General features: G+C 37.5%; 4 protein-coding genes across 7 annotated transcripts; all 4 read left to right on the forward strand.

The window, feature by feature from the left end:
• Positions 1–777: 777 nt before the first annotated feature.
• LOC120178658 (phosphatidylinositol glycan anchor biosynthesis class U protein-like) lies at positions 778–10,606 on the forward strand. 4 transcript variants are annotated; one of them, XM_039184457.1, is made up of 14 exons: positions 778–1,120; positions 1,215–1,262; positions 1,370–1,430; positions 1,531–1,563; positions 1,736–1,860; positions 2,004–2,138; positions 8,050–8,126; positions 8,267–8,490; positions 8,900–8,956; positions 9,036–9,204; positions 9,429–9,486; positions 9,567–9,652; positions 9,941–9,997; positions 10,184–10,606. In XM_039184457.1, the coding sequence occupies exons 1-14, from the start codon at positions 967–969 to the stop codon at positions 10,301–10,303; spliced, it is 1,404 nt and encodes a 467-aa protein (XP_039040388.1). In that variant the 5' UTR covers positions 778–966; the 3' UTR covers positions 10,304–10,606. The 4 variants fall into 4 exon arrangements, with proteins under 4 accessions (XP_039040388.1, XP_039040389.1, XP_039040390.1 ...); XM_039184459.1 differs by having other exon boundaries at positions 1,028–1,120; positions 1,756–1,860; XM_039184458.1 differs by lacking the exon at positions 1,531–1,563.
• A 1,183-nt stretch (positions 10,607–11,789) lies between these two features.
• On the forward strand, positions 11,790–13,633 carry LOC120178594. Its single transcript, XM_039184409.1, has one exon. The coding sequence runs from the start codon at positions 11,905–11,907 to the stop codon at positions 13,336–13,338; it is 1,434 nt and encodes a 477-aa protein (XP_039040340.1). The 5' UTR covers positions 11,790–11,904; the 3' UTR covers positions 13,339–13,633.
• Positions 13,634–15,790: 2,157 nt separating this feature from the next.
• On the forward strand, positions 15,791–18,183 carry LOC120178650. The gene is made up of 2 exons (XM_039184448.1): positions 15,791–17,708; positions 17,816–18,183. The coding sequence occupies exon 1, from the start codon at positions 17,078–17,080 to the stop codon at positions 17,654–17,656; it is 579 nt and encodes a 192-aa protein (XP_039040379.1). The 5' UTR covers positions 15,791–17,077; the 3' UTR covers positions 17,657–17,708; positions 17,816–18,183.
• Positions 15,882–16,830, forward strand: LOC120178623. The gene is made up of 2 exons (XM_039184424.1): positions 15,882–16,122; positions 16,178–16,830. The coding sequence occupies exons 1-2, from the start codon at positions 15,882–15,884 to the stop codon at positions 16,828–16,830; spliced, it is 894 nt and encodes a 297-aa protein (XP_039040355.1).
• Positions 18,184–18,326: the final 143 nt, after the last annotated feature.

Below are 18,326 nucleotides of genomic sequence, written 5' to 3' on the forward strand. Positions count from 1 at the left end.
TCAATTAAATATATGCATAAAATTTATTAGGTTTATATTTTCAAAAAAAAAAATCGAATTAGCAAACAATTCCGTTGAATTAATTCAACTAATGAATTTAACAGACCGTGTGCTCACTTGGGAAACAGATGGGTATAATTTCGTAAGTTCTGTACAATATCGTTCTAATTGAGGATGGGGATATATAAATTTAGTGAATTGTGAGTGAGTGTGGAAGTAAAAATTCGTATCTGCCTTGGGTTGTGGGCAAGTAATGGATTTGAGACCTTATCCACTCTACATCTGTTCGGCCACTAACTATTCGCCATATAAATTTTGGATCATTATGTATTTTGATATATCATAAATACAATTTTATAAATCTTAAGATTTTATAAGATATGACTAATAATTTAACCAAATGTCATGTATAAATTTTTTTTATAATTGAAGACAATTGTTTCTCCTATCTCAAATTAATAAGTATGAGATGAGTGATAATTATCCAATTGGATAGTGAGTGTGAATATATATTTGAGAATATATTCGTGTGACTAGTGTGAATTTAAAAATTTTACTCATCATAAGTGATGGTTATAGATATAAAAATATTAGGTGACTATGAGATAAGGAAAGGGAATATATGCAATCGCCCTACCGTTTGCCATCACCATGCTCACCCTATAATATAGGGTGAAAAAGTTTTTATATCAAAACGAGAAACAGACATAAATAAAGGGCCAAGTTGTGAATTAAGCCTTTACGTTAATTTGATACAAAGATCTAAAAATCTAGTCTGCCGTTTACACTAAGGAAGCTTATTCCTAATCAATGGCGGATCTAAACCAAGTTTTCACCCAAATCGGGCAATTCCCAGTACTTTTGTCGTGATTTTTCATCTCCAAGTTTTTAGCTTCAGGCCCAGTTCTCCATTACGCTCAAACTCAATCAATCTTCGAGGACGAAGAAGAAGAAAAACCCAGAGAAATGGAAAAGCTGAAGAAGAAAATAGGATCGATTTCGTTTTGGAAATGGGTTATAGCTTCAGTCATCTTCAGATTGATTCTAATTTACTTCCCCCAAAACCTCAATCTGTCCTCTCGTCCCGAAGTTTCCACTCCGCTCACCAGCTTCCGCCGCTGTAATCTCCGTTCCTTCAGTATAGAATCAATTTCCCTCTTCTTTTTACTTGTTTTTTTAGCTTAATTTCCCTTATTGATTTTTCTTGGGTGCAGTGGCTGAAGGTTACTGGTTAAAGCAGTCGTCTATGTCTCCTTATGCAGGTTTTTCTCTTTTTTTCTTTGCCCAACATTTGCATTTTTTAGAAGTCTTCGTATGAATTCGATAAAATATAAAGTACTTGATTTCTCTCTGGTTTCATGTTTATCAGGATCTATGTACCATGGTTCACCTTTGTTATTGTTGCTTCTCGGACCTCTTACCGTTAAGAGGTGCCATTCAGCTCCTTGATAGACATTAACCTATAATTGTTTTTTTTTAATTTACAGTTCTTAATGATTTAATAATTTGGGTTTTTTTTGGTTGGTTCAGAATTGAAGGACAACCTAATCATATTTTGTACAGGTAGAATCTTTTCTTTTTTACTAATTTTGATGTGTCTAAACTTTAAAATTCTATTTGAGGCGAAACTTAGAATATATTCTTCTATGGACTTTAGAGCATGGCATTCTATTTTCTTAAAAGATTGTGTATTTGCTTGCTCATGCAGTTAATACCTACATATTTTTGGATACAGTTTGGTTTCTGTGATTGCAGATCTTGTTAGTGCAATGCTTATTCGTGCTACTGGGCAGAATCTTCAGCTTGCCTATCTCCGTACTTTGGGATCATTAGACCTTGTTAAGCAAATAGAAGGTTCAGGTAAATTCTTTACTCGGAATTTTTAGTAAGAGGGAAAATAACAGACTTGTATGCATTCTTCATGTAGTTATAGTTAATTGCTTGTTAATTCCTCTCTTTTTCTTGTCCGAAGCTGATGAACTTATTTATTGTTTTTCAACCAGAAATCCACCCTTCGGGGGATGTTGCCGCCCTTATCTACTTATGTAATCCTTTCACAATAGTTGCATGTGTGGGCTTGTCAACATCGCCAATTGAAAATATGGCTGTTATTTTGTGCCTTTATGGAGCATGTTCACGTAAGAGACTTTTAAAAGCTGCAATATCCCTCCTGATAGTTGATTGCTGTGCTTTTATGTGTACGTGTGTATGTTAATTTTCTTTGAAGACAATTCTATTTGTCTTGATTTCTTCCAATTCTTGGGTGAGATTCACCACTTTATTCTTGAGAGCAGCATTCTCTAATAATCTTTAGAATGCTTATAAACCAAAGAATTGAAATTCATGCTTCTGGTGAATCAAACCCTTAGTATCTGATTCTGCTATAACTTATGTTCATTGTTTCTATATCATATCCTTATTCTGCTTGTTAAGCGTTAGACTTCAATTTGGAGTTAAAATGATATGGATGTTGAGCATCTACATATATTTGGAGTGTCTGTCAGATTGACATAAGTATCCTTAGAACATTTTGCATCCAGGATAGATGCTCATGCATCATACATATTTACGCTTTTTATGATAACATGTCTTTCACAATAAGATTCTCAAGTCTTATAGTTTTTTAGGGTAATTATTTGATTTAATTAAGGTTCCCAAAGTTTCCACCAGGGTAAATTAAAATGAACAAAAGTGTCTGAATTGAGAGACATCTCATTGTTAATTGTTACTTGAGAAACATAGGTTTACAATTTTTTCTTTATATCTTAAAAATGGGCAAAATGTTACTTTTTTTTGGATAGGTTTTGTAGCCATTAGTTGAAGTGTTTATATGTGTGCTTGTCAGAGATTAACTTCTCAAATTAGGAAGATTATGTAGGATCTTTGTAAATATGTTCTACTAATTAGAATCTAACTTTAAGGGACTAGAATCACTCCTGAAATCAATTACTTACCTAGTCTAGCAGTTTCCTAAGATAAGACATCAGTGTGTATATTTAAAATTATGTATTCTCTACAAATATCAATCAAATTTACAATAAATAAAATACCAATTTTGACATGGTATCAGAGCCTCTTTATAGCTCTTTTTCGAGACCAGTCATCTTCCTCTAAATCGTCCAACCTAGTTCTTACCATCCTTTTAAAGAGTAGATATGCCCAACGGAAATGGTGGTGATGAAACAGTCTAGTAGGGCAAAAACTATTCAAGGAGCACAATGAGTAAAGGAAGTCATCCTAACTCAGATAGTGACTTACAAAACATTCAAGCCGCCTATAGATTGAATGGTAAAAACTACCTCAAATGGTCACAGTTGGTTCGAACATTCCTGAAAGGAAGAGGTAAGCTAAGTCACCTTCTAGGAACAAATCCTAAAGAAGGAGACCCTAGGTTTGATTTTTGGGATGAGCAAGACTCATTAGTTAGGTCTTGGCTATGGAATTCAATGATATCTGAGATTCGTGATACTTGTATGTTTCTTAGGACAACGTAAGAGATATGGGAGGATATGAAATAAACCTATTCAAAGGTCCGAGATGTTGTCCAGATTTATGAAATCAAGAGCAAGATTTCATCTACTAAACAGGTAAGCAAGTCAATTATAGAATATTCGAACATGTTGCAAAATCGTTGGTAGGAAATGGATCATTATCAATGCATTCAAATGAAGTGTAGTGAGGATGCAATTCTAAAAAGGTTTGTTGAGAAAGAAAGGATTTATGATTTTCTGGCTGGATTGAACATGGAGTTTGATGCAGTGAGGTTTCAAATCCTAGGAAAAGAAGATTTGCCTTCACTAAATGAGATCATTGCTATTATTCGAGCTGAAGAAGGAAGAAGAGGGGTGATGGTAGTTGAAAATAGCCAAATTGAGAGTTCAACCTTGATCACTAGGGCAACAATTGAGGAATCAACACGCCTGAAACAACATACTTTTGAAGGAAGGCTAGAAGCAACAAGAACAGTTAACAAAGACTCCCTATAGTGCACTTATTGCAAGAAGCCTTGTCATACTAAAGATAAGTGTTGGAGGTTACATGGAAATTCCCAATCACCAAGCAAGAATTTTACAGAAAAAGGAGGTTTATCCATAGGAAAAAGTAGAGCCTATACAACTAAACAAGTTGTTAGGTTGAGGAACAATCTGCCGAGCTCAACAAAGAAGTTGAAAAATTAAAAAACCTATTGGAATCTCTGGAGAAACCTGCCTCTACAGGTAAATGTAACATAGTTTTCTCAGGTATATCCTCTTCCTCTTCTTCTTCCTCTTCACATGATTCTAATGTTTCGAAACTGTCCACCCACACGCCTACCCAAAATTCCTGAATAATTAACTTTGGAGCCACAAACCATATGACTAACTCCTCACTCAAATTCCTTACCTACTCACCGTGTCCTATCAGTAAGAAAATCACAATGGCAGATGACACTATCATAACAGTTGCTGGTAAGGGAGATATTGCCATAAGTAAAACGCTTTTGCTAAAAAATGTCCTACATGTACCAAAATTGTATACCAACCTTATATTTATCCAGAAACTTATCAAAGATACTAATTGCAATATTATGTTTTATCCTAAAAATGTTTTTCAGGAGCAAGAAAAGAAGAGGATGATTGGGTGTGCTAGAGAAATAAATGGTTTATACTACCTTGAAGAACCAAGTGGACCCGTTAGAGTCTTAGATACCCAACCTTTATCTTTCTTATCAGAATCTATAGCCAATAAAGACCAAATCTGGCTAAACCATTTTCGCCTTGGTCATCCATCTTTTAACGTTTTAAAGACTATGTTTACCTCCTTGTTTAATTCCTCAAGTACTGAACATTTTCATTGTGAAGTGTGTGAACTTGCAAAACATAAACGATCCTATTTTTAGCAAGCAATAAAAGGATTACTCGTCTATTTACTCTTATTTATAGTGATGTTTGGGGGCCTTCCACTATTTCTAACATAACTGGGGCTAGATGGTTTGTCATTTATATATGTTTGTACTCTGGTTACTTGGATCTTTCTTCTAAAGCAAAAGTCAGATGTTACCTCCACATTTAAAACCTTCTACACTATGATTAAAAATCAATTTGAGACTGAAATTAAAAGATTCAGGTCAGACAATGTCAAAGACTATTTTAACCAAGTCCTATCCCCTTACTTTCTAGAGAAAGGTATCATCCATGAATCATCTTGTGTTAACACCCCACAACAGAATGGTGTAGCTGAAAGGAAGAATGGCCATATCCTTGCCACAACAAGAGCCTTTTTATTTAAAAAAAAAGTCCCTAAACACTATTAGGGAGAGTTGTGTTAACTACCACATACATGATAAATAGACTACCCACTAAAGTCCTTGAATCCCAAAGTCCCCTCCAAGTCCTCACAAAGTTCTATCCAAATTTTAGTCTCTCTAAACCTAAAATCCAGAATATTTGGCTATGTTGCTTTTGCTCATGTACATTCTCAGGGAAGGGGTAAACTTGATCCAAGGGCACTAAAATGCATATTTATTGGCTACTCTTCCACCCAAAAAGGCTATAAATTCTATCACCCACCTACAAGAAAGTACTACTCCTCTGTTGATATAACTTTTGTTGAAAAAGAGAGCTATTTTACAGTTCCTTATCTTCAGGGGGAGATGTCATTTAAGGAAGATAAGGATGCTGATTTTTTCCTACTTCAACCCCTTATTGATTTCCTAAACCTATACAGCCTGACCAAATACAACAAACACAGTCTGCTCAGCCTACCACCACTCCAATTTCTTCACAAACAGAATCTAATACACCACAGCCAGCCGTCCAAGACACTACTTGTCCCCTACTGGTCTATTCAAGGAGGAAGGCACCTATGTAGATTCAATCATCCCCTTTTCCTGCTCCTGTTCAATCTGAGGTACAATATGAAACTCTTCCTGATCAAAATACTGCAAATGTTATGTCTGATTCTAATTTTGAGTTTCCCATTGCTATTAGGAAAGGAAAAAGAACTTGTACCACTAAACATCCTTCCTACTTATTTATGACCTACAAACACCTATCCCCTAATCATAAAGCTTTCCTTACCAGCCTAAACACCACTACAATTACCAAAACAATTTTTGAAGCATTAGAAAATGAAAATTGGAAAAAGGCTATGAAAGAGGAAATGGATGCACTGGAAAAGAATAAAACCTGGGATTTAGTGAAGCTGCCAAATGGGAAGAAAACAGTGGGGGTGTAGATGGGTGTTTACAGTTAAATATAAGTCAGATGGCTCTTTAGAAAGGTACAAAGCAAGGTTGGTGGCAAAGGGATATTCTCAAACTTATGGAATAGATTATCTTGAAACTTTTGCTCTTGTTGCAAAAATGAACACAATAAGAATTCTATTGTCCCTAGCAACTACTTAAGGATAAAATTTGCAGCAGTTTGACAATAAGAATGCCTTATTGCATGGAGATCTTGAAAAGGAAGTGTACATGGATATACCACCTGGATTTGGACCAAGTACTGGACAGACAGTTTGCAGGTTGAAGAAGGCTCTATATGGACAAAAACAATCACTTAGAGTTTGGTTTGTAAGATTTGTTAAAGTGACGCTAAAACAAGGATTTAAGCAGAGCCAAGGTGACTATACTCTTTTTGTGAAACACTCTTCTTCAGGGGGGAGTGACTGCACTCTTGGTGTATGTAGATGACATAATTGTCACAGGAAATGATATTGAAGGAATTGATAGTTTAAGGAAGTGTTTGATAAAAGAATTTTAAGTTAAGGAACTTGGAAGATTGAAATATTTTCTTGGAATTGAAGTAGCAGATTCACAACAGGGGATTTTTATATCTCAGCAAAAATACACTCTGGATTTATTGAAGGAAATTGGAAAATTGGGGTGTAAGCTAGCAGAGTCGTCCATAGAGGTCAATCATAAGCTTGGAAATTTAAGGGATGATGATGCAACAGTTGATAGGAGCTCATTTCAGAGACTTGTGGACGGCTTATGTATTTGTCACACACTAAACCAGATATAGCATATGTTGTTGGAGTTGTAAGTCAATTCATGCACAATCCTAAGAGTCACATCTAAAGGTTGTAACTCAAATTCTACAGTATCTGAAAGGCACACCAGGTAAAGGAATTATGTTTAAAAGAGGGGGGAAGTTTGACTCTAGAAGCATACACTGATGCAGGCTATGTTGGATCCATAGTTGATAAATGATCAATTTTTGGGTACTATACTTTCTTTGGAGGTAATTTAGTTACTTGGAGGAGCAAAAAGCAGAATGTTGTTGCTAGATCAAGTGCAGAAGCTGAATTTCGAGCTATGGCTTTGGGAATTTGTGAATTACTATGGCTGAAGATCATTTTGGAAGATTTGAAGGTCAAATAGGATGGGCCAGTGAAGCTATATTCTGATAACAAGTCAGCAATTAATATTGCCCATAATCCAGTTCAACATGACAGAACAAAACATGTTGAAGTGGATAGACATTTTATAAAAGAAAAACTTGAAAGTGGTCTGATCTATACTCCCTATTTGACAAATGGAGATCAAGTTGTAGATATACTTACCAAGGGTCTACCTGGTAAGTATTTTCAGAAGTTGACAGACAAGCTGAGGATGGAAGACATCCATGCCCCAGCTTGAGGGGGAGTGTCAGAGATTAACTTCCCAAATTAGGAAGATTATGTAGGATCTTTGTAAATATATTCTACTAGTTAGAATCCCTAACTTTAAGGGACTAGAATCACTCCTAGAATCAGTTACTTAACTACTTTAGCAGTTTCCTAAGATAAGGCAGCAGTGTGTATATTTAAAATTATGTATTCTCTACCAATGTCAATCAATTTTACAGTAAATAAAATACCAGTTTTGACAGTGCTGCTACATTTTAGTGTTGCTATAAATTTAAATTTTTAGATATTGTTACTTTTGGATCACCATATGGTAATTTTTTTCCTATGGATTTGTCTATTGGGATTATTAGCAGGTACCAACATATATATGGATTTAGTGTGTATTTTATACCTTTCTCGCATAATTTGCTACTCAATAATTATCTTTCTGGATTGCAGGGCTAATTCCCTTGGCCGCTTTTGGGTGGGTCATTGCAACTCATTTGTCTCTTTATCCTGCTATTTTGATCATTCCGGTATACCTCTCTTTTGTTTTATCTATCCGTATCCATAGAATTGCTTAACATGCGCAAAATAGTTTTCAAATTTCCTTGTTCAGTTTCCTCAACTTAAGTCAATCGCCAAGAAGTAGAATCATTGTGCAGTTTTCTCACAGGTGATCTTTTTGTTAGGACGTGGTCCAGATGCTCCTCCTTGGAAATTGTTTTTGCAAAGGCACCAACAAAATGGAATGTTGAATCAGTCGAAGCTCCCTCCTGGCTTCTCCTGGGGACCCATCATTCGTTTTGCATTTTGGTCTCTTGTGTGGTCAGTCTATGTGTTGGTTCTTTGTGGCATTTCCTTGAAACAGTTTGGTGGTTTATGGGAGATGTTTAAAAGGTAACGATCAAATGCCATATGTTTCTCTTTCTTATTGTATTGAGCTTGGGTAAAATTTGACGATTAACCCAAGGATTAATTTTCTCAAGTTTTATTTTTTATTTTCAATATTATAAACATCTTAGGAATAGTTGACTCTTTATTTTCTAGGCCTAGGACTTATATCAACTTTATATGAAGTAGCTGGAAACAATTTATCATGAATGCTGGCAAATGGCAACAACCTTTTAATTTGAAACCAAACTATGAAGTTTTGTGGAGCTTGATAAATTTATCCTCAATGATTTTCCAGAACTAAGAGCAGAATATTAGGTCATTTGGCATTTGAGTTAAGCCATATTTTATCTTACAAGATTGTAGTATTAAAGATTTTGATTGTTCATTCTATGTGGCTGGTTTTGTATTGTAGTACATATGGATTCATCCTCACTGTGGAAGATTTGTCTCCAAATATAGGTGTCTTATGGTGAGTTCAAATTTATCTTTGCCATACATCTTAAGTTGATCTTCACTGACAGTTTCATGTCCCTGATATGTTATGGCAGGTACTTCTTTGCGGAAGTTTTTGAATTTTTCAGGAGCTTCTTTTTGATAGTTTTTCATGTCAATATATTATTTATGATATTGCCATTAGCCATACGGCTTCATCACCGACCCTGTTACTTGGCTTTTGTATACGTTGCCATATTTTCCATGCTCAAGTCCTATCCATCAGTACGTTCTCACTATATCTTTTTGGTTGTTCCATTTTTTACCATTTTTTTCTTCGTAACTAATTTGTAAAAAATTTGAGATGCAACACCATCAACTTTATATATGTGACATGAGCTAAATCAATCACATACCTGCTATCTACGATAATGTAGTGGTTTCTGGACCAACTTAATATTACAGATCAGATTGTTCATTCTCCTAACCTGTGCTTTATTATCAATTAGGTTGGAGATTCAGCACTGTACTTGGGTTTGTTGGGTTGGTTTGTTAACGAATTTTCAGGCAAGTTAATGGAATCTTTTTTCAACATTGAATGGAATTTATAATTGTTTGATATTTTAAGCCTTATTTCTGCCTTACAGATATGCAATTCTCTCTATTCCTCTTCTGTGGATATGTCGGGGTTTCTCTTCTAAGCCCTGTCATGCACAACCTATGGATATGGAGGGTACATCTCTTCCTTTTTTAATGTCGAACGAGTAGAAGTCTATCATTCATTAGTACCTATGTTGCTCCGACTCTTCATTTTTGTTGAAGTACCCATGTTCAAAACCTGTGTCCGACCTATATTTAGACATGTGCATGGGAGATATGACCTTCCAAAGACTCTCCAAATACATGGAAAACCTTCTGAAAGATGAATATTCCCATATTGGACATGCACCCGAATCTTACACTCACATACGAGTCCGAATAATGTAGTTTAGTACTGCTATTGACTAGCTGAAATTTACAGGGCACTGGCAATGCAAACTTCTACTTCGCAACAGCTATGGTTTATGCTTGCTTGCAGGTGAGTTATTTTTTTAAAATATTTATAACTTGATATCAGGTCGTCGCAAATATAACTCCAATGTAAACAAATTAGCTTCCTTGGTATTTGTGGATGATTTTCCGAATATTTGAACTTATTATTTTCGAGAGCTTTGAAAGAAATTTGATAATTGATTCTATCTTTTACTTTGGCCTTGTTTTGCAGATTGTATTGGTCGTCGAGGGTGTGAGTGCCATGTTAAACCATGAAAGAAAGTTGAGACGCCTAATCACCGGCAAGACCCAAGACTCCAAATCCGGACTTCTTTCCGATTCTTCACCTTAATTCGGCACTACCAGAAAGATCCTTCCGGGCAGGTTGGTGCCACCATATCTTTGCTCTCACCACTGTTCCATTGTATCGAGATCATGCTTGCCTTCACCCCATGGAATTCTTCGGAAATGATCGTTCATTCGATGTTTGTTTCACATGAATGGTTTTCCATAACCTAAAAGTTCCTTAGAACCTTCCATCACCATTGAAGTTGTCAAAAATTCGTTAAAAATTGTTTTTAAAACCTTAAAGTTTTCAATAGAAAGTGGAGGCTTTTTCACATTACATGAAATATTTCAAGTTGTGTTCAGAGAATATAAGTGAATCATTCCATTCCATTTTTAAAATTTTAACTCATTAGAATTTGTTGGTTGGATCCAGAACCTGTCAAAGGGTCGGATTGAGTCATGATCCGAATTATATATTCTATCTAAATAAATCAAATAAATTAATATAGTATTTTTTTTGGTTGTCTTTCAGATTATTATGGTTTTGTCTTGATTAATTTAGACCGACATGGGTCGCGCATATGATTGTGGTGGACAATTATCTTGACAGAGATTTTCTGCATACATAAACTCGAACTCGAGACATGTTTAAGTGATATCAAACTATTTACCATTTGGATCAATTTTGTAAATAAATTAATATAACATTTTCACTGAAATATTGTATCAGTTAATATCACATTTCAAGAACTATATTTTTGAAGTAATTCTATATTTCGTGTGATTTGATATATTTAGGGATCATAAACAGTGGAGTAAGAAATTCAAAATTATGTTATAAATTTAAGTTATAACATTTAAATAAAATTATATAATTTTAAAAAATATATACAAGACCGATTTCTTTTGTTAAGGGAGTCAAAATCTTTTTAAAGTGGTGTCATTTTGGAAATATAAAAATTAATTGACTTTTTTTCTTTTAAAAATTTTGAGGTGTCATTTGACACCTCTCGTCATATACCCGTTCCGCCAGTAATCATAGGTCAAGTTAAGATTTGATTTCTTTAAATTTGATCCACCATTCCTCATCTAATTTAATTTAATTTAATTTAAATTCTTTTATCTTACTCAAAATATGACATATTTTTAGAATCTATATCTAATTCGATATATGTATATATATATAATTTATTTGATAAAATAAAGATCTAATTTAAAGAATATAGAGATTAGCATGTGATCGAGTGTTGATACAAGAGGTTGAAGTTTAAAAATTTAAATTTAAAAGATTAAATTCGAATTCTACTACTATAACTCTTTATTATTTATCACTAAATGTTCACATTCTCACATTTTTAATATTCAAACCTAAATCCGTAAAAATAACAACTCTTTTGCTATTGTTTTTATTGGAGTTTAGGTCAAATAGCCATCCTAATCTTAAATGGCGATAATATCCATAGTAGGATTTGATATTCGCATTCAAACCATTTGAAGCCACTTGTGATTTGAGGAAAATAACTGTCCTCCATCGTCCACGCGAAAAGATTTCCCACTTTCGTCTGTATCCTTCCGTCAGACCAGCAAAATAATTCCCGGCCCGCACATACAGAAAAAAAGCAAGGAGAGAAAATCGGAAAACCCTAGAGAGAGAAAGACAGAGGAATGGACAGTAACTCCACGGAGGCGGAGCGGTGGCTGACCATAGCAGAGAAGCTCCTCGCGTCACGTGACTTCCACGGGACGAGAACCTTCGCCATTCGAGTTCGAGAATCGGCCCCCGTCCTCGCCGATCAAATCCTCGCAGTGACAGACACTCTCTTGACCGCCCAAGCCAACCCTCACGACTGGTACGGCATACTCCAGCTCGTTCCGTTAACTCAGTCCATGGAAGTGGTGGGGAGTCAGTACAGGAAACTCGCCATTCTTTTGAATCCCGCCGAGAACACGCTCCCTTTCGCAGATCAGGCGTTTCGGTTCGTCTCCGAAGCTTGGAACGTGCTTTCGAATTCATCCAAGAAGCTCATTTACGATAACGAGCTGAGGTTCCTTCAGTTTGGTCAGGTGAGTCAATTCAATCAACTCGGTCAGCTTGGCCAACAGCATTATCAGCAGCAACCGGAACTTCAGCAACCGCAAACGCAGATGCTGTTCATGCAACCGCAGCCTCCTCCGCCCAAAGAAACACAAACGCTATTTATGCAAACGCCGCAGAAAGAAACGCAAACGCAAGTTACGCAATCACTATTTGTGAGAAGCCCTAGGAGTAATAATAAAGATGGGAATAACGAATTAGAACGAGCAGGGCAGTTGGGTTTAAATAATACTCCTCCGGAATCAACTCGGCCGGGTGAGTCAGCTTGGACGAGGCAGATTTATCAGCTAGGTTTAGCTGAGCCGAATCAGATGAATCAGACAGGATCAGTTAGTTCAAGCCATATTAATTGGCCGGAGACTACACGGGCGGCCCAGATTAATCGGCCTGAGCCTATTCGAGCTAGCCAGGTTAATCAGTCAGGAACACCTAGTTCTGGTCACTTTAATCTGACTGAGCCGACTCGGACGAGTCAAGTTAATCACACAGCACCAGCACCTGCACCTCCTCCTCCTGCAGCTACCACTACTACCACTAAGGAGCATAGTTGGGCAGAGCCAGCTGATGTGACTCAGAAGACCGATTCAACTCGGCCGAATCAGGTTTCTGGGTCAGAGGGACTGACTTTCTGGACGGCTTGTCCTTACTGTTACGTTCTCTATGAGTATCCAAAGGCGTACGAGGACTATACACTGAGGTGTCAAACAAAAGAATGCCGGAGAGCTTTCCATGCGGTGGTGATACCTTCACCTCCTTTGAATGGAAAGGACACATATTTCTGCAGTTGGGGGTTTTATCCCTTAGGATTTTCGGGGAATGGTAAGAATACGGGCGGTAATTTTCCCTCTTGGTCACCTATTTCTCCCATGTTTACTTGCTCTGACAACAAGAATGCAGGAAAAGAAAAGAATCCCAAAATATCTGCGCCTAGAGTGTTCTATGATGATCATGATGTATATGTAGAGATTTCAGATTCGAGTATGAATTCTGAGGGTGATGAATGACCAAAAAATATGAAAGAGGAGTAAAACGGCGAAGAGGTGAAGGATTTGTGGGAGAAATGCAAAGAAACCATAGAGTGATAGAGTGAATAATGGGAAATTGAAAACTTGATGTTGATGGACATTTGAGGCCATGGATGACAGAAACTCCTAATCGCTTCAGGTTTTTAGGTTGAATGCTTTCTGTTGGTTTTGGCCTTGTACTGTAATCTGAAGTGATGTTTTGCTTGTTTAGTGGTTTTATTATTTGGTTGTACTGTAGTTCATTTGCCCTAGTAAAAGCTTCCTTATTGTATATGTTCTGTTCTCTATGATTTTGAATTTTATTTAATGTCTTTATTCTATGTTGTTTTGATGATAAGAAGAAATTGAGATAGTTGTATAGCAAGGGTATTACTTCAGGTTCTTATGTTCACTGTTATTCTGTTGGTATTGGCCTTGTATTGCAATTTGAATTGTTATTTTCAGTATTTTACTGGTGTAATGGTTTTATTGTTCGGTTGTGCTGTACTTTGTTTGCAATGGTAAGAGCTTCTTTATAATGTATAATCTGTTCTCTTTTCTATCTGGTTGATCATGAATCATGATCAATTTGAGGTGGGGTGGTGTATGATTTTGATTGAGTTTTATACAATGTCTATTCTATGTAGTTTTTGCCGACGAGAAGGAGGTTATAGTATGACTTTTTGGCTATCGGCTTGTTGAAATGGTTTTTAATGCAATGTTTTATGGGTGGTTTATTGTATCTCAGTTTAATGTTTATGATCAGTGTGAGCTGATTGATTTTTCGTGGAACAGTGAGTTGTTTTCTTGGCATTGTATTTGTTTAAACTTCTTTCTTTTGTCGAGAGGGTTCATTGCTTTAAGAAGTTATTGTTTCAAAAATGTTGATAATGTGTTGGAGTATCTCTCAATTGCTTGGTCGAAACCCCCAACAATTGGAAGGTATTGTGTTATCGGGGTGCTACACGCTACCGTTTTAGCCTCTAGATTTTATTTCCTGACCCTTAGGAGGATCCAAGAAGTGCCTCGGATGGGGAGAGCACGGTCCTTAGATCATACTGTACTTACATGGCTTATATCGGGTGTTAAGCTATTGCATGTGGTTCATCCTGGTTTATTTGGGTGGAGAGCCACGAGGACCCAATTGAAGTGTTTGTAGACTTGGAGGACCAAATTGGAGAGATAGTGAACCTTGGAGGACCAATTGCCATTGAATGGCGCATTTGGTGTCGAAATGTGTTGGGGTGAATTGTTGAGCACTCCTGTGCGGGGGACTATGGTAAGTACAACATGATCTACGAACTGTATTCTATTCAACCGAGGTGCTTCTGGGGTGTTGGGAGACAAAATTCCGGGGCTAAAACGGCATCGTAGGGAATCTCGAGAACACAATACCTTCCAATTGTTGGGATGGTATCGGGAGATCCTCCAACAAGATGGACTCTTTGGCTTCTAGAAAAGTGACTATCTAGTATTATCTGGTTTTTCTGGTCATTGTTGATTGCTTGGAACGATGCTGATTGTCTTATAAATGTGGGGTTCTATGTTACTCGAGATGAGTCTCAGGTGTGTGTGCGCGGTCTATGTTGTATATTTAGAGGACCATATCTTCATTAACTGAAGAGTTGGAGTAACAATGGTGGCTTGAAGACCTTGTATCTTTCTGGATCAAAATAAGATCTTTTATCTTGGACTATGGTCCTATGGATATAGTATTTAAGGCATGTACATCTTAGGGTGCATCAATGATCTAGATTTGGGATTTCGCAAGATGGTCAGAAGAATGGTCTGAAAGATTGATCACATAAAGGTGAATTATGACTCAACACTTTGTTGCTTCACTTTTTGTTGGGTTCATATGTGTGCAGCATTTGTGTTCTAATTATTTTGGGACAGAATGTGCAAAACCTTTATATAAAAATGTATGTTGGACAAATATCTGTATCCGATGCTTATTCTTGAATGCGAACGACATAATTGTTTTATTTAAGGAGGACTATGCAAGTTTCAGTGGTTTAGAGCATCCTTGTCCGGCCACAACTGAAGACACGTGCAGCTTGTTAAATTTAAGATCACAAATTACCCAGGCTTGTAGAAAGCAGTATTGATAATGTTAACATGTACGGGAGATCTCATCTTTATTTTGATTTCAAATAACATCACATCGATCATAATTGATATGGTGATGTGTTTTTAAATAATTTGATAATTATTTTTATCATTTAAATATAATTCAATATCCTCTGATATAATTGACTGTAAATTCAAAGTTCAAACAAGTGTCTCTCACCATTTTAACTTGTCCTTGCCTACTATCACTCATTCCCATATTAAAACATTGGAACTTTTAAATGACAATAATACCCGTATATGGTTAGTTATTCATACCCCATCCATTTCAACAGAAACAACTGTCCTCCGTCATACCGGATACCAGACACGAGCTTTATTTTTTTTTTGTCAAGAAGACAAATAGATCCCACCATTCAAAGAAAAAAAAAAAGAGAAATGGAAACCCTCGAGAGAGAAAGACTGGTAAGAAGATGGACGACGGCAGCAACACCGAGGCGGAGCGATGGCTGAACGCAGCGGCGGAGCTCTTCTCTTCTGGTGACTTCCACGGAACCAGAACCTTCGTGATCCGAGCTCGAGAGTCGGCACCCGTCCTCGCCCACCAAATCCTTGCTGTCACCGACACTCTGTTAACCGCCCAAGCTAACCCTCGGGACTGGTACGGCATCCTCCAACTGGTTCCGTTAACTCAGTCCGTGGAAGTCGTTGAGAGTCGGTATAGGAAACTCGCGATTCTGCTCTGGGAAGAACACGCTCTCTTTCGCAGATCACGCGTTTTGGTTCGTTTCGGAAGCGTGGAATGTGTTGTTGAATCCTTCTAAGAAGCTTGTCTATGATGACGAGTTGAGGTTCCTGCAGTTTGGTCATGTGAATTATTCTGCTGGGTCAAATTGGACGAGGCAGATTAATCAGACAGGTTTAACTCATCCGAGTCAGATTATCCAGACAGGATCAGTTCGTGCCAACCATATTAGCTGGCCGGAGCCGACACGGTCGAGCCAGACCAATCGATCTGAGCCTATCGGGTCCAGCCAGATTGATCAGACAGAGTATAGTCGGATTGAGCCAACTCAATCAGGTCAGATTAATCACTCGGCAACTCCTGCTCCTACCAAGGAGGATAGTCGGACTCAGACAGAACCAACTGGTGCCACTCGGGCTAGTCAAGCTACTCAGTCCGAGGTACCGGAGAACAATTCGACTCCGGCTAGTCAATCTACTCAGTCAGAAGGATCGACTTTCTGGACTGCTTGTCCACACTGTTACTCTCGATTTGAGTATCCGAAAGTGTACGAGAATCGTCCACTAAGGTGCCAGACTAAGGACTGCAGGAAATCTTTTCAGGCGGTTGATACCGTCTCCACCAGTTCAGACAGAGCCAAGTGGTCTGACTCGGAATACCTTTTCGACTCAAGCTAGTCAATCTACCGAGTCGGCGGGACCAACTTTCTGGACTGCTTGTCCTTACTGTTATGTTCTCTATGAGTATCCGAAGGTGTTCGAGGATTACACGCTAAGGTGTCAGGCTAAGAACTGCAGGAGAGCTTACCACGCAGTTGTGATACCATCACCACCAGTGAATGGAAACGACACGAACTTCCGCTTCTGTTGCTTTTTTCCGATAGAGTACAACGGTAATTTTCCAAGTTGGTCACTTATTTCGACCATGTTTGCTTGCCCTGACAACAAGAGTGCTGGAAAACAAAAGATTCCCCAGAAGTCTGCTCCGAGAGTATTTTATGATGAACAAGATACATATGTGGAGATATCTGATTCGAGTGTGAGTTCTGATGACGACGATGATGACTGGAGAAATGAAAAGAGGGAGAAAAAGGTGAGCAATACCAAAGGGAAAGGATCTCGGGGGAGAAGTGCGAAGAAACAGCAGAGTGAGAGAGTGAAGCAGGGGAGTAGTGAACAAGTTAATTCGGATCATGGTGGGAACCTGAGTGGTGTGTCTATGGCACCGGAGGGTGTGCCAAGTGCCGAGTCGAGCAGAAGGGAGGTGACAAATAGCGAAAAGAAGATTAAACGAGGAATGAAGGTCTCGGAGAAGTTGGATTTGAATGTGGAGTTTAGGAACGAGGCGGAAGAGCCGGTCGGAGGGAGGAGTAAGGGGAATAACGCCGGAATCAAGGAGAATAACAATGAAGGGAATGGCTTTTTAGAGGGTCTTGATGAATTTTTCAGTAGTTTGCCTTTACTCTCGGTTGTCTGGGATGATAAAGTGAAGACTACTGAGTGAATTCAGATCCTTCAGCAGCAGCTTCAGAGTTCTTTGCTCGACTGGATACCCGGTAATAATATTACTAACCCGGAATTAGCTTCGAAGGTGCATTTCTGGCATTCTTCATTGCGTTCAGTAAACAAGACCTTATCTATAAATCAGAAATTTCTTTTGCAGGTTGAATACGTTTTTAATCATCGGCCATTGCTATGTTTGCGCCCTCAAGAGCACTCGGGAAGAAGTAGATTCAAGGTTAGTTAGAAAAACAACTTCTCTTATTTGTTTTGAGCATTTTGATCCATCTTTTTGCTTCTTCAGAACCAGCAGTGCACACATTGGTGAGAGAAGGTAATCCCACTCTCTTGGAGAGTTATGTTGCTCGGATTTGGGAGCGAGCTGACTGTCGAGTATGGATGTGTCCGACACAAGTACACCCAACATTTCTCGGTTTTCGAATTCAAATACATTTTATATATGAGTATCGGATTAGGTACTTGTAGGAAATATACGAAAGATCGGAATATAACATATGTGCCTGTTGTAAATGTTCCACAATTTTACTTTAGAGCAAATGGTAATATCACTTAGCCTCTCAATTTTTTAAAAATGTTTGTGTTTGACAAATATTCAGATATCAAGTATGATCATATCCTAAAAACTAAGAAAAACTGAAAGAGTATATCATGTC

The sequence above is a fragment of the Hibiscus syriacus genome, unplaced genomic scaffold (genome assembly GCF_006381635.1).
Source record: "Hibiscus syriacus cultivar Baekdansim isolate YM2019G1 unplaced genomic scaffold, ASM638163v2 tig00112354_pilon, whole genome shotgun sequence".
NCBI lineage: Eukaryota > Viridiplantae > Streptophyta > Magnoliopsida > Malvales > Malvaceae > Hibiscus > Hibiscus syriacus.

Excerpts from the sequence above, each read along its gene's own strand:
- LOC120178658 (XM_039184457.1), top strand. The coding sequence starts at position 967 with ATGGAAAAGCTGAAGAAGAAAATAGGATCGATTTCGTTTTGGAAATGG. Across the intron at positions 1,861-2,003 it reads TAAGCAAATAGAAGGTTCAG|AAATCCACCCTTCGGGGGAT; the intron begins GTAAATTCTTTA and ends TTTTTCAACCAG. Across the intron at positions 8,491-8,899 it reads TTATGGGAGATGTTTAAAAG|TACATATGGATTCATCCTCA; the intron begins GTAACGATCAAA and ends TTTGTATTGTAG.
- LOC120178594 (XM_039184409.1), top strand. The coding sequence starts at position 11,905 with ATGGACAGTAACTCCACGGAGGCGGAGCGGTGGCTGACCATAGCAGAG.
- LOC120178623 (XM_039184424.1), top strand. The coding sequence starts at position 15,882 with ATGGACGACGGCAGCAACACCGAGGCGGAGCGATGGCTGAACGCAGCG. Across the intron at positions 16,123-16,177 it reads GTCCGTGGAAGTCGTTGAGA|ATCACGCGTTTTGGTTCGTT; the intron begins GTCGGTATAGGA and ends TCTCTTTCGCAG.
- LOC120178650 (XM_039184448.1), top strand. The coding sequence starts at position 17,078 with ATGTTTGCTTGCCCTGACAACAAGAGTGCTGGAAAACAAAAGATTCCC.